At 42.4% G+C, this 26,073-nt stretch overlaps 1 protein-coding gene across 2 annotated transcripts in view; it reads left to right on the top strand.

The window, feature by feature from the left end:
• Nucleotides 1–19,477, top strand: part of rfk (riboflavin kinase) — a 34,308-nt gene extending 14,831 nt beyond the window's left edge. The window contains exons 3-5 of one of the 2 annotated variants that reach the window (XR_005942794.1): nucleotides 5,981–6,083; nucleotides 15,731–15,923; nucleotides 16,654–19,477. Coding sequence is in view for 1 of the 2 variants with exons in the window: in XM_041185967.1 (XP_041041901.1) it covers nucleotides 5,981–6,083; nucleotides 15,731–15,861 (234 nt within the window). In the remaining variant the exon portion in view is untranslated. Of the gene's footprint in view, nucleotides 1–5,980; nucleotides 6,084–15,730 lie in introns of both variants that reach the window. The other variant, XM_041185967.1, reaches the window with a different exon arrangement.
• The last annotated feature ends 6,596 nt before the right edge of the window (nucleotides 19,478–26,073 follow it).

Below are 26,073 nucleotides of genomic sequence, written 5' to 3'. Positions count from 1 at the left end.
CAATACCTAGAAGTAGTACAGAAAAGAACAGTGATGCTGACCCCTGTCCCAAAGAAAGATTGAGGAAATTGGGTTCTTTAGCCTAGGAAGTAGGATTCCAAGAAAAGATCTCGTAGGGATACACAAATTAAATAGGATAAACTATTTTTTAAAATTCATTCACGGGATGTGGGATTCGCTGGCTGGGCCAGCATTTATTGCCCATCCCTAGAAGGTGGTGGTGAGCTGCCTTCTTGAAGCGCTGCAGTCCATGTGGTGTAGGTACACCCACAGTGCTGTAATGAAGGGAGTTCCAGGATTTTGACCCAGTGACAGTGAAGGAATGGCGATATATTTCCAAGTCAGGATGGTGAGTGACTTGGAGGGGAACTTCCAGATGGTAGAGTTCCCATCTGTCTGCCATCTATTTGGTAGTGGTCATGGATTTGGTGATTCCCTCCATTGCAACTTGTAGATGGTACGTGCTGCTGCCACTGTGTGTCATTGTTGGAGCGAGTGGATGTGGTGCCAATCAAGCAGACTGCTTTGTCCTGGATGGTGTCAAGCTTCTTGAGTGTTGTGGGAGCTGCAATCATCCATGCAAGTGGGGAGTATTCTATCACGCTCCTTTCTTGTGCCTTGTAGATAGTGGACAGGTTTTGGGGAGTCAGGAGGTGAGTTAATTATCGCAGGATTCCTAGCTTCTGACCTGCTCTTGTAGCCACAGTATTTATATGGCAAGTCCAGTTCAGTTTCTGGTCAATGGTAATCCTCAGAATGTTGATAGTGGGGGATTCAGCGATGATAATGCTATTGAACATCAAGGGGCGATGGTTAGATTCTCTCTTGTTGGAGATGGTCATTGCCTGGCACATGTGTGATGCGAATGTTATTTGCCACTTGTCAGCCCAAGCCTGGATATTGTCTAGACTTTGCTTCACTTGGACATGGACTGCTTCAGCATCTGAGGAGTTGTGAGTGGTGCTGAACATTGCGCAATCATCAGCGAACATCTCCACTTCTGACCTTATGATAGAAGGGAGGTCATTGATGAAGCAGCTGAAGATGGCTGGGCCGAGGACACTATCCTGAGGAGCTCCTGCAGTGATATCCTGGAGCTGAGATAACTGACCTCCAACAATATCAATCAACTTCCTTGGTGTTAGGTATAACTCCAACCATTGGAGAGTTTTCCCCCTGATTCCCATTGACTCCAGTTTTGCTAGGGCTCCTTGATGCCACACTCGGTCAGACTGGCCTTGTTGTCAAGGGCAGTCACTCTCACCGTACCTCGAGAGTTTAGCTCTTTTGGCCATGTTTGAACTAGGGCTGTAATGAGGTCAGGAGCTGAGTGGCACTGGTGGACCCCAAACTGGGCATTAGTGAGCAGGTTATTGCTAAGTAAGTGCTGCTTGATAGCACAATTGATGACCCCTTCCATCACTTTACCGATGACTGAGAGTAGACTGATGGGGCGGTAGTTGGCTGGGTTGGATTTGTCCTGCCTTTTGTGGACAGCACATACCTGGACAATTTTCCACATAGCTGGGTAGGTGACAGTACTGTAGCTGGTACAGCTTGGCTAGGGGCGCGGCAAGTGCTGGAGCACATGCCTTCAGTACTATTGCTGGAATATTGTCACAACCCCATAACATTTGCACTATCCATGCTTTCAGCCATTTCTTAAAATCATAAGGGTGAATTGAATTGGCTGAAGACTGGCATCTATGATGCTGGGAACCTCTGGAGGCGGCCAAGATGAATCATCCACTCAGGACTTATGGCTGAAAATTGTAGCAAATGCTTCAGCTTTACCTTTTGCGCTGATGTGCTGGGCTCCCCAATCATTGAGGATGGGGATATTTGCAGCGCCTTCTCCTTCAGTGCGTTATTTAATTGTCCACCACCCTTCACGACTGGATGTGGCAGGACTGCAGTGCTTAGATCTGATCAGCTGGTTTTGGGATCGCTTAGCTCTGCCCATCACTTGCTGCTTATGCTGTTGGGCATGCTAGTAGTCTTGTTTTCTAGTTTCACCAGGTTGACACCTCATTTTTAGGTATGCCTGGTGCTGCATCTGGCATGCCGTCCTGCATTCTTCATTGAATCAGGGTTCATCCCTGGCTTGATAGTAATGGTAGAGAGGGGAATATGCCAAGCCATGAGGTTACAGATTTTGTTCGAGTGCAATTCTGCTGCTGCTCTTGGCCCACAGCACCTCATGGGTGACCAGCCTTGAGGTGCTAGATCTGTTCGAAATCTATCCCATTTTGTACGGTGGTAGTGCCACACAACATAATGAAGGGTATCCTCAATGTGAGGGAGGGACTTTGTCTCCACAATGACTGTAAGGTGGTCCTCCTACTGATGCTGACATGGACAGATGCATCTGCAGCAGCAGGTTGGTGAGGATGAGGTCGAGTATGTTTTTCCCTCTTGTTGGTTCCCTCACCACCTGTCGCAGACCCAGTCTAGCAGCTACGTCCTTTAAGACTCGGCCAGCTCAGTCAGTAGTGATACTACCGACCCACTCTTGGTGAACATTGAAGTCCCCCACCCAGAGTACATTCTGAGGGAGGGTGGTCCATGGTAATCAGCAGGAGGCTTCCTTGCCCATATTTGACCTGATGCCATGAGACTTCATGGGGTCTGGAGTCGATGTTGAGGACTCCCAGTGCAACTCGCTCCCAATTGTTTACCACTGTGCTGCCATCTCTGCGGGGTCTGTCCTGCCAGTGGGACAGCACTATTCTCCGTCTGGCTGAACTTGTTCTCTCACTGAGCAATTTCTCCTTAAACTCCTCTCACTTCCTCCAAATAAAAGGTATGGCTATGGGTACCCGCATGGGCCCCAGTTATGCCTGTCTCTTTATGGGGTATGTGGAACATTCCTTGTTCCAGTCTTACTCCGGCCCCCTCTCACTACTCTTTCTCAGGTACATCGATGACTGCTTCGGTGCTGCTTCATGCTCTCGTCTGGACCTGGAAAAATTTATTAATTTTGCTTCCAATTTCCACCCGTCCATCATTTTTACATGGTCTATCTCTGACACTTCCCTTCCCTTCCTTGACCTCTGTCTCAATTTCTGGTGACAGACTGTCCGCCAATATTCATTACAAGCCTACCGACTCCCACAGCTACCTTGACTACAGCTCCTCACACCCCGCTTCCTGTAAGGACTCCATCCCATTCTCTCAGTTCCTTCGCCTCCGTCGCATCTGTCCTGATGATTCCACTTTCAAAAACAGTTCCTCTGACATGTCTTCTTTCTTCCTTAACCGAGGTTTTCCACCCATGGTGGTTGACAGGGCCCTCAACCGTGTCCGGCCCATCTCCCGCGCATCCGCCTTCACACCTTCCTCTCCCTCCCAGAGCCATGATAGGGTCGCCCTTGTCCTCACTTATCATCCCACCAGCCTCCATGTTCAAAGGATCATCCTCTGCCATTTCCGCCAAGTCCACCATGATGCCACCACCAAACACATCTTCCCTTCACCTCCCCCCCCCCCGCCGCCGCCGTATTTAAATGCAGACTGGGTGACCGCTTTGTGGAACACCTTCTGTTTGTCTGTAAGCTTGACCCAGACCTCCCTGTCGCTTGCCATTTCAACACACAACCCTGCTCTCATGCCCACGTCCTTGGCTTACTGCAATGTTCCAGTGAAGCTCAACGCAAACTGGAGGAACGGCACCTCATCTTCCGACTAGGCATTTTACAGCCTTCCGGACTGAATATTGAGTTCAACAACTTTAGATCATGAACTCTTTCCCCCATCCCCACCCCCTTTCTGATCCCCCTTTTTCCAATAATTTATATAGATTTTTCTTTTCCCACCTATTTCCATGATTTTTAAATGTATTTCCATCCATTGTTTTATCTCTACCTTTTAGCCTATTTTGATCCCTTCCCCCCCCACCCCACCCCCACTAGGGCTATCTGTACCTTGCCCATCCTGCTTTCTACCCTTAATGTCACCATTAGCACATAGCTTAGCTAATATCACCACCGTCAACACCTCTTTGTCCTTTTGTCTATGACGTATTTTGGCAATCTCCACGTATCACTAGCCCTCTATCCAGCTGTACCTGTCCCACCCCCCCTTAAACCAGCTTATATTTCACCTCTTTTCTATTTCTCCTTACTTCTTACGAAGAGTCATTTGGACTTGAAACGTTAACTGTATTCCTCTCCGCAGATGCTGTCAGACCTGCTGAGTTTTTGTTGTGTATAGAGATGGTGGTGTCTGGGACATTATCTGTAAGGTATGATTCCGTGAGGATGACTATGTCAGGCTGTTGCTTGTCTAGTCTGTGAGACAATTTTCCCAATTTTGGCACTAGCCCCCAGATGTTAGTAAGGTGAACTTTGCAGGGTGGACAGGGCTGAGTCTGTCGTTGTCATTTCCAGTGCTTAGGCCAAAGCCGGGTAGTCCACCTGGTTTCATTCCTTAGAATGAGACACGCCTTAGAGTGAGACAAGAAGACTAATGTGCAATAGAATTCTGCATTGATTAGTGGAAGCAAAAATCTTATTTAAGAAACGCATTGGAATCTGTAATGGGACTAGTGTTTTTCTTCTGGTTGGATGATTTATGATGTTTAAAAGTGGACTTCCTCAACTTTTATCTGTTTTGTAATCTTGTGACCCAGACAAATATGCAAACAATATTCATGTCACAGTGCCAAAGATCATTCCATTCAAGAAGGCAATTAGCAATTTGCAAACTGAGATAAATGCAAATCAAAGGAAAACTTCATAGTAACATTCCAGCCAGTCTCTGATGATGCCTTTCAGTCAGCATCAATCAAATTGGTTCCAACAATAGTACCTTGCATTTCTGTAGCATCTTTAAAGTAGAAAAATATTCCAAGGCATTTGAGATGGCGAGAGAAGGAAGGAGATATTAAAAGGAATGGTCAAGAGACTGGTTGCAAGGAGACCTTTAAATGAGAAGAGGCAAAAGGAGGGAATTCAAAAGCATGTAGCCTGGTTGCCTGAGGCACAGCTGCCAATTGTGGGATGGGGGAGAGAAGGTGCATGAGAGGCCAGAATTATAAGAATATAAGAAATAGGGTATTTAGCTCTTTGAACCATTTAATAAGATCATGGCTGATCCTCAATCTCAACTCCACTTTACGATCCAATTCCCAATCAAGAACAGAAAGGCCAGGAAAGGAGGAGGTAGGGAGGAATGAACAAAAGGAAATGTCTATGATGGGTTAGAGGGCAGGATTCATTGATTGACAAAAGGGACGATGATACAATGCAAAATTGGGTGGTAATGAGTCTCTCCCTGGTCCACTCTTTCAACACATCCAACACCCACTCCTTACTCCAACATATGAATTAGGAGCAGGAGTAGGTCACTCGGCTCCTTGAGCCTGCTCTACCATTTAATAAGATCATAGCTGATCTGAATGTAACCTCAGCTGCACATTCCCACTTACCCCCTCTAACCTTTCACCCCCTTGCTTATCAGGAATCTAATTACCTCTGCCATAAAAATATTCAGACACTCTGCTTCCACTGCCTTTTGAAGAAGAGTTCAAAAGACTCATGACCCTCTTAGAGATCTGGGCAGCTACTTATCCTTAAAATCAAATTATAATAGTTCTGAATACAGTGGACATTTCTGAAATGAACAAGTGATCAAGGAATTATGAAGATTTGAAGAGTCAGAAGTCCACTATAATTGAGTAAATCCTTTCATGCCTTGAATCTGATCTTTAGTTCCACGTTGGTTCTATCATGAGACTAGTTGAGCAATCAGATTCATGTTGCGAAATAACCACCTTACATCACAGCTGATCAGATTGAGGACCACTGTTAAGAGGAATGGGGGAAAATTAGGTGAAAGCTGTACTGTCTATATTTTTCTGGCAAAATTTAGAATTTGTAAAATAATACTTAAGATGTTTAATATTCATTTATTGAATGGCATAGATTTTCAACAACTGTTACGTTAATATTTTAGCCTTGACACTCTCTTGCTGTTTCAGGAAGCACACATTATTCATACTTTCAAGGAAGATTTTTATGGGGAAATTCTCAGCATTGTTATTGTTGGATATATCCGAGCAGAGAAGTCTTTTGAATCATTAGGTAAGATTTAAACTGGAAACATCACTTATTAAAAGCAGATTTATTACTTCATCTCTGTGTGCAAAATACTTAATCATGTGCTTATGTGTACTTCCAGTCGACTTTGCTATTGTAAGTTCCCACGTCCTTAATTATAATAGATATAATTATCTGTTATATCTCAGCCATGCTGTAAATTGGCCATGCTGTAATTGCCCCCTAATGCCAGTCTGGGTGCTGTACCAACCCTATTTTGCATCTTCCAGTTCCCCAACCTGTACATCAATGAAATTCCTGCACTCTTTCCAATTTTGCTTCTCAAATTGCTATGCTTTTTGCTGTTTAAATATATCAAAGTACATACAGATAGGGACAGAATTAGAGTTTAAACTAGTGATTTAATTGCATCTGGGTGCTCTGGCTCAATTATCCCTTACGCATTGCTTTACTTGAAGACTAGATAAACATTTATATTGTGTTCTCAGTGAACGTTGTCAGATTTAGTTTCTCTTGCAGTTAGTTGCAGTGAAATTTAGTAGGGATCATCATGTGAGCATGTCTGATTTGACCCCCAAATCAAGCAAGAGTCGGGGTGACAAATTGACTAGCTGAGGAATCTGGAGAGGCTAGCCAAATACTTGAACCTGCCTGATGCAATATTCCCTGTAAACAACCTGTACTGCCAAGGAAATAGTTAACATAATGACAACACTATATTCTGACTGTGTTTTGGAGCAACCAGCTATGAAGATGACCTGAAGATAATACTTGACTTTGACTTCCTGTGCAACACCAGTGTGTATTTAGTCTTGGAGCTGTGTGCGTTACTTCCGCTTGCAGTTTTGTTATGTCTGTACAACACTTGAGGACAGGGTTAATACCACAATCAAATAATGCCAGCTATTTAATTTTTTAATTTTTAATTCTTTAGAACTCTTCCTGTAACTGAGAGCATCTTCCTCTAGATCCTGTCCTTGTGAAGATCAGTTCTCATATTCACAGAATGAACAACCTCCATCAGGTGTGGCACTATCACCATGCTAAATGAGATAGATTAGGAGCAGCTTCAAACTGGACACCTACAAGGCTCTATTGGCCATCAGCAACAACAGAATTGTATTCCAACACAATCTGTAACATCATGGCATGGCATAATCTTAACTCCTGCATCACCATCATGCCAGATGACGATCCCTGGTTCAATGAGTCGTGTAGAAGAACATGCAAAGAGCAGCATCAGATCTACCTAAAAATGAGGTGCCAACCTGGTGAAGCAACAACACAAGACTGCATGTGTTAAACAGTGGAAGTAAAAATATATAGAGATAGCAATGTCTATGTCCTCAAAATGATTTTTATTTTAAAAACTAGCATAGAACACCATATCCCCTGAGTCAACATGAGCAATACTATGAGACATACATTAGTATCTGTTTCTTCAAATTGTATTTAAGCAAAAAATAAATAAATTAGCAGGAGTAGGTCTTGTTGGGGTAAAGGGCAACCTTTAAAGAGAAGACACAATGCTAGGAAACACCTGAATGAAAGGATGCACTGAATGAAAGGATGCACTATCAACAGCAGTACAGATGGAGCAATGGAAAATTGACATTTGAAACAGAGGTGACCATGGCGTGGGTGGCAGAAAGAGTGACTCGCATTCGACAGGGTCGTCAACCCCTGACATTGTTGGGACAGAAAAGTAGGGGCCAGGACTACCAACTAGTAAGGGTAAGCAGGGTTGGAATTCAATAAATAAGTAACCTGTCCATAAGGAAGGCTGCAGCTGGCAATAGAGCATGACTGTCAGATTTTGGGCCCACTGATGATGAGGGGATGCAGGATGGATGGAACCCCGAGCAGCTAGAGGGCACTGGAAAAGAATGAGGCACAGAAAGATACAGAGGCCATAGCCATGACACAGGACCTGGAGATGACAGAGACCTAGTACCACAGGAGTGCTGTGACTCTCCAGGCAGATGGTGTTATGGACGGGAGAGATGTGGGATAATTTCCTGCTTTTTCCCCCTCCCAACAAGGCTACAACAAGGTGCCTGTTAACTCCCTGAGTGCTGTGACTTTTAAGAACTGACACAAAACTGGCTTTCTCATAGTTTAAAAGAATAATTGTTTATCTTCTCAACATCCGAAATGCAAACTCAGCAGCACCCACTCTCACATTCAAACAGGACCCCACAAGAAGAGATGATTACAAAAGATGCAGCAAGCACTTAGATTTCTTAGAGTCCATAAATTAAATTTTACTATCAATTTTTGAGACAGCAGCTGGAAATGTAACAGCTCTGAGGATCTCTTTTTGTTCACTGAAGAGAATGGAGGTCAGAGGTTTCTGGCAATAAATTTGCAGTGGCTCACTCCATGCAACTGCAGGTTTCTGGCTTTTCCAGTTGACGATATGGTCAAGCCCCTGTTGCATTTTCCAGTTTGTCATTTTTTTAAGTCTTATGTCCATCAATCAAACTTCATCTTCTGATGACTATACTAGGTTACTCATTGTCCTGGCTTGTAGTCCAAGTGTCAATAAATGCAATAAGACAAAGGACTCCTGATTTACAAAAGACGACTTATTTTAGTATTCTAGCTTGAAAAATTCAAAAGAAAGGTGTAGTCTAAACACCAGCTGTGTGTGGCAGGTATAAAAAACAAGGTCTGGGAAAACAGGCCTTTCTTCTTCTGATTATTATTAACTAATCAAAACAAATTTAACACTGGGTTAAGATAAATGCCTCCCAAGTAAGATTTAATACAAAATAACTTTAAATATTCACTATAGGCTTAAAATCAAGAGCAAAGCAGAAGTAAAATGCAAAAGTACAAAATTGCAAAAATGAGTGGCTGCCGGCTTGCAGGCCTCGGGCCTACAAGGCGATACAACCAATGCTACCTGCTCCCAAGGACAGCCATTAAGCAAGCCCTGGGGCCTCCAGAGATGCACTTCTGGTGCCTTGACTGGTCAGTTGATGTCCTCTAGCATGCTCTTGCAAGTGTATCAGTCATTGTGATGATCTGTGTTCTCCATAACATGGCCCCCCAGAGAGGTGAGGACTGTGAGCCCCTGGAAGGAGACAGCTCATTGAGAGCAGAGGAGGGAGATTGCGCTGAACACAGAAGTGCCTGTGCTGTACAACAAGGTGGTTGAGTATGGTTTGATGTGCAAAGAGCTCGTGTGAATGCCATGAATGTTGGGGAGCATTTGATTTAGGAGCTTTTCAACTGAGCCCCTTAACCCAGGTTGAGGAGCTCGACATGAAAGTGAGTCTGAGGTACCATGTATGGAAAGTGTAGCCTGGAACATTTAATCACTTACCGTTAGTGATGGAAGCACATCTGCCCAGAGGCTTTGTTCTTGCTGTGGAGGTTGCATTGTCTCTTTCAGCACTTCATACCAGTTTTCCTGTCATGACAGCAATAAAAGGAGACTGGCTTATTGTGTCATTGCTTTTACAGTGCAAAGAGAGGAAAACAATATACAGAGATGGTAAGAACCCACTCCAGTGACCCACTCAGTGCTCCATGCTTGGCTACTTCTAGTCAGTGGCGTTCTGGATACCTGGTGGAGAACACCAGGACAACAGGTGTGTAGCTGACATAGTCACCAAAGATCTCTGTGCCGCCAACACCACTGACTAGCCCAGGGTACCCAATGTTTCATGCATCCTGTGGATGTGAGTGCGCAGTTTCTCCGTGTACTCCATGTGATTCCACACAATGATTGTCTGCGAGGTTGGCCATTCTAAGGAGGGGTTCACCTGCTCATTGCCCTGAACTGTTGTGGCTCTTACGATCTGGATGGATTCCTCTATCCTCTGCCCAAAACTTGCACTGCCTTAGGGAACACCTACGCGCGGGAAGTTCTGCTGCTCAAGGTAGAACCTCCTTTCCAGTGATTCCTGAGGCCCTGAACCTGTGCGTAGCTGAGCAGGGCTGTGTGAGTCCTCCGCACTCTGGGAGGAGCTGATCACACCTCCCTCAGCCTCCGGAACTTCTTCCTCCCCACCAATGCTGTAATCATCACCCTGTACCACCCTATCTGCATGATTGCAAGAACCCACCGAAGTGTAAGTGTACTGGTGGATACCACGCTGGTAAGGTAGAGGGACAGGGAGAGGCCGCCGTGGATTGGGCATCTCAACCTGTGGGAGACACGAGAAGAGATTGTGGGCTAGCCAGGGTGAGTGGATGCTGAGGCCATCCAGTGTTGGGCTAGCCAAGGTGAATGCTAGGCTATCCAATGTTACTCAGTGTGTGCCATACTGTTAGGTAAGGTGGAGTGCACTGCACCTCCTTGGAATCATATTGCCCTCTCTAATTACCAGGTGCTGTAGGACCTCTATCTAGTCTAAAAGTTCAGGCCTTTACTCTGGGTATCAATGGCACACAACTTGGCTATTGTTTCCACTATATGTGAAATAGAATCATAGAAAGTTCCCGGCACAGAAAAAGGCCACTTGGCCCACCGTGTCTGCGCAGGCTGAAAAACAAGCCATCCAGCCTAATCCCACTTTCCAGTATTTGGTCCGTCACCCTGCAGGGTTCAGCACTTGAAGTGCATATCCAGACACCTTTAAATGAGTTGAGGGTTTCTGCCTTGACTACCCTTTCAGGTAGTGAGTTCCAGAACCCCTGTGGGTAAAAAAGTTTTCTCTTATTCCCTCCTCTAACCTTTCTAGCAACCACTTTAAATCTATGTCCCTAGTCACTGACCTCTCTGCTAAAGCAATCAGGCCCTTCCCATCCACTCTATCCAGGCCCACCCAGGACTACACCTCAACCAGTTTACATACATTTACATAAAATTAGTTACATAGTTAAAAATACAAGAAGTTAATAAAGCTTTCTCTGATACTGAAGAAGGTACTCGCTCCAATCCTGCGACTACCACATAGGCCAGTTGAAAAGAAGTTACAATTCCCAATCACACAGCGACCACAGAGACTCAGGCTTCCTTTAACCGGTTTTATTCAAGCATATGCAAGGGAGCCACAATCATTCCTAAGAATGAAGACCCAGCTCCCAGATTGATTACATTTCATTAATTTTGTACTTTTTCTTATCATGCTTGCCTTCATTGGCAGGGGTATTGAGTATAAAAGCTGGGAAGTCATGCTGCAGCTGTATAGAACCTTGGTTAGGCCACACTTGGAATATTGCGTGCAATTCTGGTCGCCACATTACAAGAAGGATATGGAGGCATTGGAGAGGGTGCAAAGGAGGTGTATCAGGATGCTGCCTGGTCTGGAGGTTATTAGCTATGAGGAGAGGTTGGAGAAACTCGGATTGTTCTCACTAGAGCGACGGAGATTGAGGGGCGACTTGATAGAAGTTTACAAAATGATGAGTGGCATGGACAAAGTAGATAGAAGCTTTTTCCCAGGGTGGAAGAGTCAATTACATGGGGATATAGATTTAAAGTGAGAGGAGAAAATTATAAAGGTGATATGCGGGGCAAGTTTTTTACGCAGAGTGTAGTCAGTGTCTGGAATTCGCTGCCAGAGAAGGTGGTGGAAGCAGGTACAATAGTGATGTTTAAGAGGCAGCTTGACAAATACATGAATAGGATGGGAATAGAGGGATACGGACCCAAGAAGTGCAAAATGTTTTAGTTGACGGGCAATATGATCGGTACAGGCCTGCAGGGCCGAAGGGCCTGTTCCTGTGCTGTACTTTTCTTTGTTCTATAATACATTTGAGTACATTTGAATAACATCCAATCGGTAACCAACACACTGGTTCATGCTAACTCTATCCTATTGAGTACATAAACGTGATTTTGCTAACTAATTATTCTAAAGGCTGTATACATAATTATATCCAATCAAAATTAAAACACATACACAAAGACCTTGGTTCTCACAATTCAAGACTGTGTTTCATCAAAGCCCCCTCTTTGTCCATTGTATGTCTTCCCATATATGTCTTCCCATATCTAAGCTAAAACCATCTGCCCCCTCTCTATGTGAGAGGGGAGTACACCTAATCTAATTTACGTCCTGCTTGTGTCTTCCAGTCTGACTCTCAAGGCTGTGCAATGTTCATCTGGTAATCTTCAACTCTTAATATATTTAGCAGCCATGTCTGCCTGGAGATTTTAAGGGTTTTTCAGTAAATTCTTACTGTATTCTCTTTTAGCATTTTTAATTTCCCCCTAACAGATTTATTGGGTTGCAGGGCACTGAGAGCTCCCATTTCGCCAGTCCCAAATGCCTCCTCTTCTGCTGTCCTGGCTATTTCCATCGCTGCCTGCCCCTTTGGGCTGATGAGGTAGACGAGCAGTAAGCAGTCCCTCTCCTGGGCATTGTGTGCCTGTTTCTCCTACAGGGACAAAAGGAGATGAGATAAGGCACTATTGTACCCTGTGGCCAATGGCAACAGCTCTTATCCATTAGGAGCTGCATTTCTCAATGGTGACATGTCTTCAACAGCACTATGGGTTGTGAGCCATTCTAAGGAGTCAGTAAGTGTCTTAGGCGATGCCTCTTCCACTTTCAGGAGCAACCTGTGCTCTGAGGCTCCCCATGTGATGTGCCTGCTGCTAGTTGCAAACTCTGACACCTGCAGTTGCACTTACCTTTGCAAAACATTTAAGGCCTTTGAAACTTCTAGGTTCTTCTAGTTTTGCTAACCTATGATTGACCCATTTGTCTCAACTTTGTTCTTTGTTAGTTAGTCAATTCTCTTTACGTGCTAATATATTACCTTCAACACCATGAGTTCTTATCTTGTGTGGAAACCTTTTATGTGGTACCTTATCAAATGCCTTTTGGAAATCCAAATAAACTACATTTACTGGTTCCCGTTTATCCACCCTGTTTGTTACATCCTCAAATAAATCTAATAAATTTGCTAAACACAATCTCACCTTCATAAATCCTCTGCTTGATTGTATTATCATTTCGTAAATGACCTGCTACCATTCCTTAATAATGAACTCCAGCATTTTCCAATGACGGATATTAGGCTAACCAGCTTATAGTTTCCTGCTTTCTGTTTCCCTCCTTCCTTGAATAGACGTGTTACATTTGCAGATTTCCAATCCACTCGGACCTTTCCAGAATGTAGGGAATTTGGGAAGATTACAACCAATGCATCCACTATCTCTGCAGCCAATTTTTTTTAGATCTTAGGATGCAGGCCATGAAGTCCAGTGGACTTATCAACTATTAGTCCTATTAGTTTGCCTAGTACTTTTTCAATAGCGATGATGATTGTCTTAAGTTCCTCCCTCCACTTTGCCCTGATTTTCTACTGTCGTTGGGATGCTTTTGTATCTTCTACTGTGAAGACTATTACAACATATCGAAGTCTATGCCATTTTACTTATTTCCACTATTATTTCCCCATTCGCATCCTCTAAAGGACCAATGTTTACTTTGGCTACTGTTTTTCTTTTTATATACTTATAGAAGCTCTTGCTGTCTGTTTTGCATATTTCTCACTAGTTTACTCTCCTAATCCATTTTCTCCCTCTTCTTTTAATCATTCTTTGCTGGTTTCTAAAGTTTTCCCAATCTTTTGGCCTACCACTAATCTTTGCTACATTGTATGCCTTTTCTTTCAATTTGATACCATCCTTAACTTCCTTAGTTTGTCATAGAAGATTCATCCTTCTTGCATAGTCTTTTTTTCTCAATAGAATATATCTTTGCTTACATATCTGCTACTGCTTTCTACCATGTTACTTTTAAATCTATTTTTCCAATCCATGTTACCCAGTTCTGTCGTCTTAATTTTGTACTTGCCTTTATTTAAGATTAAGACACTAGGTTCAGACGCAAGCTTCTCATTCTCAATACATTCTGATTTGTTATGATTATTCTTCCTTAGAGGATCCTTTGCAATGAGGTCATAAATTAATCCTGTCTCATACATTATCAAGTTGAAAATAGACTTCAGTAGGTGCTTCCACAACATATTATTCCAAGAAGTATTTACACATCCTCCTTTTACACATATACATGCAGAAAACTAGGAAGTGAAAACTATTAATATCCTTCACTGATAATTTAAATTTTCAGATCGTGAAATAAGTGACTATGATTGTTTCAAACTAAAATATAGATAAACTTTAGAAAAAATGATTTTTAAAAAATGTGGATCTTTTTATCATTGTGGAAACACCTGACAATCCACATACATTTAAAATTAGCCCATAAGGGTGCTTAGCAGTAATTCTGAAGTTAGTACTCTGTAAATTACACCCCATTCAACATGATGCATTTTTTTCAAGGTTTATGCAGCAGGAGTAACAGTGTAGAAGTGGAAGGTTTCATCACATGATTGCAATGGAGATTTCAGTCTGTGGGAACCTCTATGGCAGACCCTATGAAGACTCATGGGCCACAATTTTCTCAATGGCGTGCGGGGGCGAGGCCCATCACGCCGATGCGTAAAATGACGCATGGTGACGTCGGGCATGCATCCTGACATCACTGCACATCATTCAGCTCTTTTGTTCGGTGGGCGTGCGCCGGCCGAACTGTCAAAGGCCAGTTAAGGCCATTAACAAAAACAGTTGAAGTAATTATCAACATGCCCATCCAACCTTAAGGTTGGTGGGCAGGTGAAGAGCCCAAGCAACCTTCGTGTTGTTCAGGAAGCCTCATCCATGGGCGGGATGAGGTTTCCTGAATGTTTTATTAAATAAATAAATATTTTACTCTCAATTGATAAACATGTCCCAGCTCATGTGACACTGTCACATGAAGGGACATGTCTAAATAATTTTAATCTTTCTTTATTTAAAACTTTCAATATGAACTTAATCTCCCTGAGGCAGCTCTGTGCCCCGACTGTCCCTCGTCTCCCCCGCCTGCACTGGTATTGCTGAGCGCTACTGGGCATGCATCATGCTGGGCAGGCCTTAATCGGCCCACCCATGTAAAATGACAGAGTGCAGCCGATCGCAGGTGGTTATCAGCTCCGCGCCTGCCTGCTCCCGACCGGCCCGCCCGACAGGCAGAAAATTCTGCCCATTGACAGCAACTCCTGTATCTCCACATTATTCTGTACATGTGCAGACTCCCAAAGTTGCTGTCAGTTTCAGCGGAGAAATGATGGTGAATGCTGACAGTTTTGCTGTTGTTACCGCAGCAAAATGTGTGCCATTGTTTCACACACATTTTCTTCCCTGCACCTCAAAGTCCCTTTTGTCTTTTTTGTAGCCAATTGTATATTAGTAACCAACAGTATGTTTGTAAGTGAATATGAAATGAAAAATGGTAGAGATTTTAAAAGCATAAAGCAGAAGTTTGTAAATTGTGTATTGTCACTTCAAATTTTTCTTCAGCTTGTGAAATGTTTAGTGATGCAGCTGCACTTCTGTCAATATGGTGGGTGATCACGACAAACCAACATGTTATAGTCAGCTAGATACATGGCAATTTTTCCCCTAACCTATCAGAAGCCCCTTTTTTTTGAAGGGTGATGTTTTAGGACTTTCTCTTCATTATTTTTCAAATAGAAATGTAGATAGAAGTGAACATTCAATGAAATGCAAAGTCTTCAACTAAGTGCGATCATTGTCAGGTTTTTCATTGCATGAAGGCATTGTTGCTCTGAACAATTTTATACCCAAGGCAGTTTACATATTTTTAGTTTGCTTGCTGCTTTTGTTAATTCACTTTTTTTTAAATTCTGCCTTATTTCAGATTCTCTGATTACAGCTATTTATGGTGATATTTCTGAGGCAAAGGAGAAACTAGATCTGCCAGAACACCAGTGCATGAAGGATGACAATTTTTTCAGATCCAGTGAAAACAACATAATGAATGGCCATTGACCAAAGTAGAACCAAAGTTTGTGCATCTGTGGCTTCTTGTATTGTATTTAACGTACCTTTAGGTAATTGTTCAGCTAGCATGGAATAACGTAAATTGTACTGATCCCTGACCAGATTTTCCATCTGCGACATTTAGTACAGAATGTACTCATGAAGAAAATAATTCATTTCTACAAAAATGTATTCAGATGCTGGCTATGCACTTGCATCTTACTTGACTACTGAAATCTAGGTGACTTTTGTGTGCTTTAATGTTGATGATCTCATTTGATAAAAGAATGATACCATAATGATGCGAGGCTGAAAAGTTACTGTGTGGTTGTGGTGGGTGACTGCTTAATGTGCCTTATGACATCAGTCTTAGTTCAAATGAGGCATTAAATACCTCTTTTAATGGTTTGAGGAATGTCATACAAGCATGTTAAGAATATATTAACTAATATCCTTAAACAGTAAATTTTAGCCTATGGTTTCTGATGCTGGCATCTGTTCAGGCAGAACAAAACCTCTAAACAGTTTCTAGCATTTGAGAGTTGTGTAGTAAGTTTTTTTTTCTCCAATGTGAAATACAACCATGTTCCCCCACCACTACCCCCACCCCAACCACAAGAGACTCACAAAGGTTGCAAATATGCCAGCAGCCTTATAGGACTTCACCCATGTGGGTATTCTACAACTATAAACCTCAAAAATGAAAAAGGGAGAAATTGGATAATTGAATAAAGTGAATATATTTTTTCAACCTTGTAGCATATATTACACCTAAACCTGATCCTATCTATGCATCTGCAGGTCTTAGCAGGTCTCACTGTCTAGTGACTGGGAAAAATGTTGATCAATGCGTCTACTGTAGCCACAGCTGAAATGAGGAAACTCAGTCTGAGGATTTTGCCTGGAAGATTCCTGTTTTACAGTGTGTTGCTGAACTATGTGATGTATTCACCCAATGAACCAAAAAGAGCTAGAATCCTGTTCTTATAGATTATGACACATACATTGATAAACTAGTCAGCACCAGGTCATGTTCTGCTGGGGAAGAAAACATATAAGGATGATCTCCCTTTTTAAAACTGTTGGATATCTGAGGATAGTATTGTATTCCTGTGACAATCAACTTTCCATGGAGTATGTAAGGATCTGAGCTAACCTGGAGTGCCAGTTTACTTTTCTGAGCAGAAGGTAAATATTGCAAGTGAATCTTACCCTCCAAAAGCCCGTTATAGGACATTTGGTACCAACGTTGTTCTCTTCAGTTTCGTTAGATTTTTTTGTCATCTTCAAAAAAGAGCACTTGTAATATCTCTTTCATTTCGTTTGTCAAATTCCTCTCCATGATTAAAAGAAAACACGGCCACTACTTTTCATGGCTTCAAGTACTGCTCAAAATTCACTGTAGCAAATGGCAATAGTTACTGTCTACGCAATAAATGAATCCCTGTAGCAGCTATATGTGTGGGCTTTACGTTTGCCACGGTGGTACTGCATATTACCGGCACATACACCCGAGCACGCTCTATGGCGCGCATCATTAGTAAAATCAAGCATTGTTACTCTGCTTATTTGCATTAAAATCATAGTTTTTAACCTTTGACAGCTACCACCTTCAAGAGAAGGCATCACAAAAAGTAAGTCATACCTTTTGGCACTGCACTTGATCAAGTATGCATCAACACCTGGTGGGCTAAGGTTTGTGCAATTTCCTGTAGTCTCTGGTGTTTCTGTCAGCATCCTGCTTGACATGGATTGACATAAATTGGCTGAAGACTTTTTGCAGTTTATTGTCTTCTTTCTTCATGCACCATGAAGGAGTATCCTATTACTGATTGATATCAAGGCATTCACATGAAAAATAACATATTTTCTGCTTTGGCGAGTACCCACCATCTCTAATGATATTCCCATTATAAGTGCCATAGGAGTATGTCAATAGGTCCATCTCTGCTCTATGCTGTTCTCTGTAGGCTTTGAGCATATAGATGTCCCCACTGAATGCTGATTCCTGTCATCTCCACAGGATAAGAAAAGCCTCCCATGGCTCTCTTGGACACCGTTGGACACTGGGTGGAGTTTGGAGTAAATTTGTTGAGTTGCTCCCCAGTTGCTTTTTATTGGTCCATTTTACTACCAGCTATTTCTGTAACGTCTTCTTTAGATTGTAGAGCAGACCCTTATCTACTGCATAAAATTTAGTTCAGACACCTGAAAATATCTGTGATGTCATGGCATCGTCAAAGATCTTAAAGGTGGGATTGGCTCTTATGTAATTTTCTTCCACCAGAATGTGCCTATATCAGCAGTGTACACAGCATGGTCCTTAGTAGAATTAATGTACCATACAAAGTTAATTATTTTTAATCTATAGTTCTGTAGGAAAGGGATTGTATAGAATGTAAAAGATTATAGGGGAGACTAAGGAGCTTTAATGAAATCTCAATGTAACAAGTTAAACTGTGTGTGCTCACATAACTTATGGTCTCAATCGTAATCCTGTGTCTGTGCATTGTAAGTGTTAAACTATGCAAAAGCTAAATAACTCATTCTACTTTTAATTAGAAAAATATTGTAATGTATTCCTACCCATTAGGAGAAAAAGTAGTGAACAGATTTTAAAAGTGATTGAGTGGGGGCTACTTCACATTATGCTTTAAGCTGTTTTAGGAATTTTTATGGTTTTACTAAAAACACAGGAGCCTTTAGGTGATGTGGACAATTTTAAAATATCCATCAAACACTGATATGAGTAGAAAAGGAATGTAATGTTTTCAATAGCTCCTCCTGTCCACCACACCATGTTTATCGGAGACAATTAAGATGCATATAACTTTCCAACTCCATATGCATTTCTCCATTTTAAAAGTAGTGAAGTTTTCAGTACATCTGAGTGGGCAAATAAAAAGTTTTGCTTGAATGTTGCTATCCATTGTGAGGAATGTGCAACAAATATGCTAATGTAAGAAGCCATAATAAAAACTCATTGTTATATGTGTCATTTATTTAAAATTGAGACCAAATGGCATGCATGTATTTTATTTCCTTTTTAATTCTTAAATTGAACTTTTAATATATGGAACTTGTCACATTTATGTTTTCTTATTGAATGTTAAATTCTGGCTGGGTGGTTTACCCTTGCAACGTGTAGATCTTTCAAAAGTTGATTCATTTTCAGCCTCAATGTAGCCTTGTCCTGTACAGAATAAAGATCAAACTTGATTTGTCTTTGAAAATCTGTTCAAAGAAATCCATCATTGAATAACTCTGTACTTGTGCAAAGACTGATTGGTAAGTGCTGTGAGGAAGATTAATCGCAAGCTCCAACAATGTCAGTTGGAAGCAGTAATTTTAAAGCAGAAGTATTCTTATGATAAACTCTGGATGGAATTGATGAAACTGAATGTGTTTGCATTATGTAAATTGACCTGTAGACAAATTGTTTTTTTGATTAACTCACTTTATTCTGTGGAACTATTGGTAATTTAATGATTAATTTGCAGACAGGCTTCTTTCAAAAGAAAAAGCTTGTTTGTATTGTATATTCCTCTTGTATGCACAAACAGTTTTGCTTCAGAAGTTACTTCTTTGTGTTAGTTTAAAGATTAAAGGTTAATCTTCAGTTTTACACAATAATGTTTATGTGTCTACATAAAGAAATTTCTCCTTAACCACTCGCTGCATTCTTGGTGACCAGTATTAACGAATAACCTCTTGAGGTCCATTTTAACCCCCAAAGATGTGTTAGTTGGAGGCTTGGATGTGGAAGTAAAAATTTCAAACCTGACCCCAACTTGCTGTCTTAAGGGGCAGAATTATTAGGTTAGCAGGTCCGGGATCAGCTGGGGAATGGACCACCAGCCATTATCGGTTCCCAACCGCGGTTTCATGCTGGCTGGCCAATTAACAGCCAACCACTGTGAAGCGGCGTACTGAAATGCTTAGCATGGTGAGTTAGGGGCGGGAGGAGAGTGGGTGCTGACGTAAGCACGGGAGAGCGTTGAATGAAAGCCCCCTAAAGGCAGAGAGCTGCCTCAGGGAGCTGAAGACTTGAAAACAATTAAATAAAGTTTTTAAAATCAGGAGAAAAATGTTCAAACATCACAAACGGTCTCCTGAACATATACATGATAAAAATGCTGTCCATGGATTTTTATTTTTTTTAAATTTAATAATGGAAACCTCATCCCACCCTTGGATGAGGTTTCATGAAAAATGCAAAGTTCACCTGGCTGATTCGCCGGGGACCATGAAAAATTGAGGACAATTACAACTTTAATTACATTAATTGGCCTCTTAATTGTCAGCGGGCGCGCTTCCGACTTTTGCGCATGCACGCCGACTGAAATTTCGCGTGGCGCAAGGTGACGGGACGCTTGCCCGACATCATCTCATACAATTTCGCATCCAATCGGGCTGGGTGTACACCGGTCCGCCAACCTAAAAACTGCCCCAGGTTTTAACACAGGCAGGTTGTGGGGAGCCACAACCAATCCACTTTCAGGTGGCAGGTAGTTCAGTAAAACGGTTTAAGGGCATTATTTTTATTATTAGGGCTCTGGAATTTTGGCAGGTAAAATGGGATGAGAAGGATTGGATCTATGAGTTGCAACGTTGATTGCAGGTCAGGAGGAGCAGGAGTATTTCCCCCCAGAAACCAAGTCAACCATTCTATGGACTTTTAACATTTCCCCTCACTGGACATCTCCAAATGCCATCACGGACTTTCCCTCCCTTGCCATTTCTGACTTCTTGTCATGTCTTACTCCCCTGCCATCTCTGAATCACCACCACCCCACCCAACCCACCGCCATCTCTGAGTTCACCATGCCCGCTATCTCTGACTTACGCTCCCTTGTCATCTTTGAGTTCCCCCATTCCATCTCAGTTCTTCCAATCCCTTCCCCCGCCATCTCTGACTGCCATCACCCCACCCAAGCTATTTCCATCTTCCACATATAGCATTGTATTCTCAGCAGTTGCACAATAGTTTGGCTGAGCCAGCACAAGCCTGCTGACAACTTAAATTTTTCACTGCCCGTCCAACCTAATGGTTGGCGGGCAGACGAAAAGGCCATGCGACCTTTACATCTTTTTGGAAACTTCATCCACGAGTGGGATGAGGTTTCCAAAAGCAAATAATAAAATAAAAACTTTAATTCTTCATTAATAACATGTCTCTACTCGTGACAGAGCCATGAGGGGACATGTGTCATTACGTTTTTAATTTTTTCATGTCGCTTCATCTCCCTGACGCAGCTCTGCTTCAGAGAGATTATGAAGCACTCACTCATGCGCATGTACGAAGTTCGCACTTGGCCTCCTCCTGCCCCTCCCCCTCCCTGCACAGGAATCGCTCAGCACTGCTGCTTTGTTTCATTCTGCACAGGCCTTATTTGGCCAGCCAGCATGAATTCACAGTCAGGTGCCAACCATGGATGGTGGTCAGCTTCCCAATCGCTCCCACCAAGCCTGTCCACCAAGGGCAAAATTCTGACCCATAAATGATTAAAGCTTTGTGCCTGCCTATATTTTTTTCAATGAATTTTTGCTGGGAATTTTTTTAAACTGCAATTGCTGCCATGTAATGTATCCATAATTTAAATTTATTTTAGCATAGTTTGCACCCAGCATCTTTCTTGAGAGGTGTCAAAGATAGGGAAATCTGAATTTCTTTTCCATTTGTTGAGCTGTATATTTTAACACTGAGGATATGATGTATGAAGTTTTGTACTGAGGTTGCACAAGATATTAGGAAAATAATTAGAAAAATTGCGTTCTGTGTTTTTGAAAATAGACTTGAAATGAACTTGACATTTTAAGCACTTCAAGCGATGTTGCAAAAAAGCTTAAATAAGGAACAAGACCAGCTACCCAAATATGATTATGAACTGATGTACAGATCTTTACTTTTATATTTTGAATACAATAAATGGGATGAGAGGGAAGGTAGTACACAGAAGCAATGTGTGAATTAGGTAAATAGATTACTGCTTTTCATTTCACAATATACTGAAGCTCAATTTGATTAGAGATCTTTGTGATACTCAAAGCAGAGTTTTGACACAATAAGCAATGGTAGCAGATCACCCTAGATATCATTGCAAAATATTTTGAACTGAAGCAGAAGTCAGTTGGTGTTGAAATAATTTTGGCTAAATCCTTGCTTTACTTTGCTGGGGAAGGAACATATAGGTGGAAGTACTCTACATTTGTACTAAATATTCTTGCCTGAATTTTCCTTGGCATGGAATTTTACAACCATGGCAGGGGCAGGACTGTAAAATGTGGCAAGCCATTCAAAAGTCCATTGACTTCAGCAGGACCGTAAAATCCCACCAGTGTAAAATTTCACCCTTGGTATTTCAAAGGTTGTTTTCCTAACCAGCAGCATGGTTTTCCTGTAATAGGTAACTTTTGAGTGACTGTTATGACCAATGCAGTTGGTAAAGTGGAGTTATTTTAAAAACCCAGAGGGAAACTTTAAACAACTGTCATAACCTATAATTTTAAGTGTTATGTTTGAGATGTGACTCTAAATTCAGGAATCAGACCATCAGTTTTTGACCTTTTACATTAAACTAATTGCAACATTTTATTTACACAGATTAAAAATATATATACATATGGCTACAAATTACTACTATCATAACTTTTAACAAATTCACAAACTAATCTCCATTAAGGCAACAGCAACCCTTGGACTTAACCAAACACCAGGCAAAACATTTTCACCTTACGAATTCAAAATGTGATTCTTTCACTTTGGTTGCTGTGGAGCCAGTTGGAGGCTTGCAGCTGCCTTTTGATCTCACATTGCCTCTGCCTGCACACCCGAAAACTACCCAAGTTATATCTGCCACCACTGATTGAATTCAAATTCTCATTGTCTCACCAGCCTCTTTGAACTTCACCTTTTAACAATGAAACCCCTTTCATAGTACCAATTTTATTAGTAATTTAAGCATTTGCTTAGTAGCTGCTAGAAAGGTGTCAGTTTTCACCCCCCTTGAATGCTCTGTTCAAAATTTGCAAATGCACACTACCTCCCTTATATATGAAAAATAGTACCCATCAAAGCATCCAGACTAGCTGGCTTTAATCCAATTAAGACACGCACACACAGACTAAACCTCTATTTTAAAAGAAAAAGTATTTTCCAAAATTATATATATTAATAGTTTCATGAAATTCCCCCCCTTATCAGAAATGAACCGGCATAATTCTAAAAGATGGCTTTGTTTTAGTAATCCATCTCACACTATCTCCTATACCCATTACTCTATTATATTACCAGATGCTTGCATTAATGTAATAATTTATATATATATATATACAAGTCCTTGGTAGCAACAAAAATCACTCCAGTTCAGTGTCCAGGTTTTTTGTTAAATGTCCCAATTTCATTTAAGCTTCAAACTCTTGATAATGCACCTGCGAACAGATTTTCTCTTCCAGCAATATGTATAATACATAGATTAAATGGTTGTAATAATAGACTCCATCTGAAAAGCCTTGCACTTTTGTCTGGAAATTTGTCCAAAAACTTCAAAGGATTATGGTCTGTATAAATGATTGTTTCTGATGAATTTTTCACAACATAAATTTCAAGATGCTGTAATGCTAGCACCAGGCTCAGTCTCTTTTTCGATTATTGAATATCTTCTCTGTTGTATATTCAGCTGCTGTAAAAAAATAACCTATCAGTTTTTCAATTCCAGTGTCATCTTCTTGTAACAGTACAGTCCCAATACCTATATCGCTTGCGTCAATGGCCAAATTGAATTGTTTGGCATAATTGGGCACTGCCAACACTAGTGTTGTAGTTAATGCAGTTTTCAAACTATCGAATGACTTCTGACACTCCAGTGTCCATTGAAGCTTCTTGTTCTTTGGAATAGTTCAGTCAGTGGAGCAACCACTTGGCTAAAATTTAGTACAAATTTCCAGTAAAACCCACTCATGTTCAGAAATCTCAAAGCTTCTTGTTTTGTTGTAGGCACTGGGAAATCCATGATAGCCTTGACTTATGCATCTCTTGGAGCCACCATGTCCAGTGGTATGGCCTAGATAGGTAACTTGCCCTTTTGCAAATTCACTTTTAGCCAATTTCATCACCAAATTAGCTTCTTTTAGTTGAGTAAATAATTCTTCCAGATGCTGTAAATGGTCCTCCCATGTGTGACTGAAAACAATTAGATCATCAATATAAACCACACAATTGCTTAGATCCGCAATTACTTTGTTTGTCAGTCAATCTTTGTGATAAATTTCGATTGTCCCACTTCCTCAATGCAACCCTCCAACCATGGTACTGGATATGAATCTGCTGTTGTTACTGTGTTCACCTTTCGATAGTCTGCATACAGTCTTTGTGTTCCATCCGGTTTTGGTACAGTACAACAGGTTATTGCAACTGGACTCAATGGCCAGAATTTTGATGTCGGCAGGGGTGGGTCCGACACGCCGATGCGTAGAATGACGTGCGATTGTGTAGAGCGTGTGTCTCACCATCATTGTGTACTGTCGCGATATTTCGGTGGGCGGGCGCTCTATGATCTCCGATGTGCACCCGCCATTAATTAATGAGCCACTTGAGCCATTAATACACCGAGATTTTCAGAGCATCGCATGGGCACAACAGGCAGGGGGTAGGCCACGTTTTTAAAACTCTCATCTGTGGGCAGGATAAGAGGGGTGAGTGGGCTCACGAATGTGAATTGTTAGTCATTTACTTTTAAACTTACTGCCACTTGCTTGTGTGAACAGGACAACTTCAAATCTCTTCAGAGCCGCTTGTACAGGAATAATAGGTTTCAGGTCAGGATTCTGGAGTAAATGTCATTCTTGGGGTTTTGCAGATTGCAGGCAACCTTCCCTTACCCTGGGAATGGGAGTTGTGCTCTCCACTGGCATCTCCTCTGAGGAGGAAGGGAGGGCTAGAAGGGGAAGGAGGCCAGGAGTCCATATTCAGCCTCCAGGGGAGCCACCTTTGGGAGGACAGGCACAGGCACAACAGGAAGTGCAAGACAGAAGGGGCCCCAGAAGATGCCACTATCCTGCTATCAGGATTTACAGGCCATGAAGCAGCCACCTCAATATGCCTGAGGTGCAGTGTCAAAGAAGGCTCTGTCTCTCAAGGGAGACAGTCACCTCCATCTATCAGATGATAGGCCCTAAGATCAGCTCCAATTGTGTTGGTGGACACCCCATGCCAATGGCATTGAAGGTCACAGCTGCCCTCAACTTCTATGCCTCCAGCTCTTTCCAAGTATCTGTGGGTGATCTTTGCACAGTCTCCCAGTCAGCTGTCCACAGTCGTGTCAAGCTGGTGCTCAGGCATGCATTGACTTTCGTTCACTACTCAGACGCAGCCAGTCAGGCAGAGCGAGCCAGAAGCTTCACGGCCATCGCTGGCTTCCCCCACATCCAGGTTGCTATAGACTGTACACATGTGGCCATCAAGGTGCCAGCAGGTGAGCCCGGTGTCTTCGTCAACAGGAAGGGCTTCCACTCCATGAACGTGCAGATAGTGTGTGATGCAGGTTTAACAAGTCTGTGCAAGGTACCCAGGCAGCTCCCATGATGCTTACATCCTCAGGGACTCCCAGGTGCCGGGGCTCTTCAGTGCTCCAGCCCGGCTGGATGGATGGCTGCTGGGTGACAAGAGCTATCCCCTCAAATGGTGGCTCACGACGCCTCTCCACCATCCAAGAACAGAGGCTGAGCAGCGGTACAATAGGAGCCAAGCCTCCACAAGGGCTGTGGTAGAGAGAACCATTGGTCTTCTCAAGGTGTGCTTCCGATGCCTGGACCGTTCGGGGGCACACTACAGTAGCCCCCAGATCATGTGTCGCTGATAGTGGTTGCAAGCTGCGCTCTCCACAATCTGGCGCTGGAAAGGGGGGAATGCAGTGGAGGAAGAAGATGTAGATGCAGATTGTCTGGCTGCAGGCAATGAATCCAGTAGTGTATCCAAGGATAAGCACGCTCAGGAGAATGCTGAGGGGATAGACGCTAATCCAGGCATACTCCAGGGTGGCAAGGACACCAGGGAGGATTTGATCCAACAATCCTTCAGCTAGCCTATCACAGATGGACCTCCAGCACACGCCAGGGCTGAAGGCTCCATACTCGATACCTGAGAGCAAAATCTGCCTGGTTAGGAACATTAACTATGTGCCTTGTCAATAAAGCTCAATGACAAACAAGTCACTCATAACA

The sequence above is a fragment of the Carcharodon carcharias genome, chromosome 4 (assembly GCF_017639515.1).
Source record: "Carcharodon carcharias isolate sCarCar2 chromosome 4, sCarCar2.pri, whole genome shotgun sequence".
NCBI lineage: Eukaryota > Metazoa > Chordata > Chondrichthyes > Lamniformes > Lamnidae > Carcharodon > Carcharodon carcharias.
Note: the sequence above shows the minus strand (reverse complement) of the source record. Positions and strands in the feature narration are given on the sequence as shown.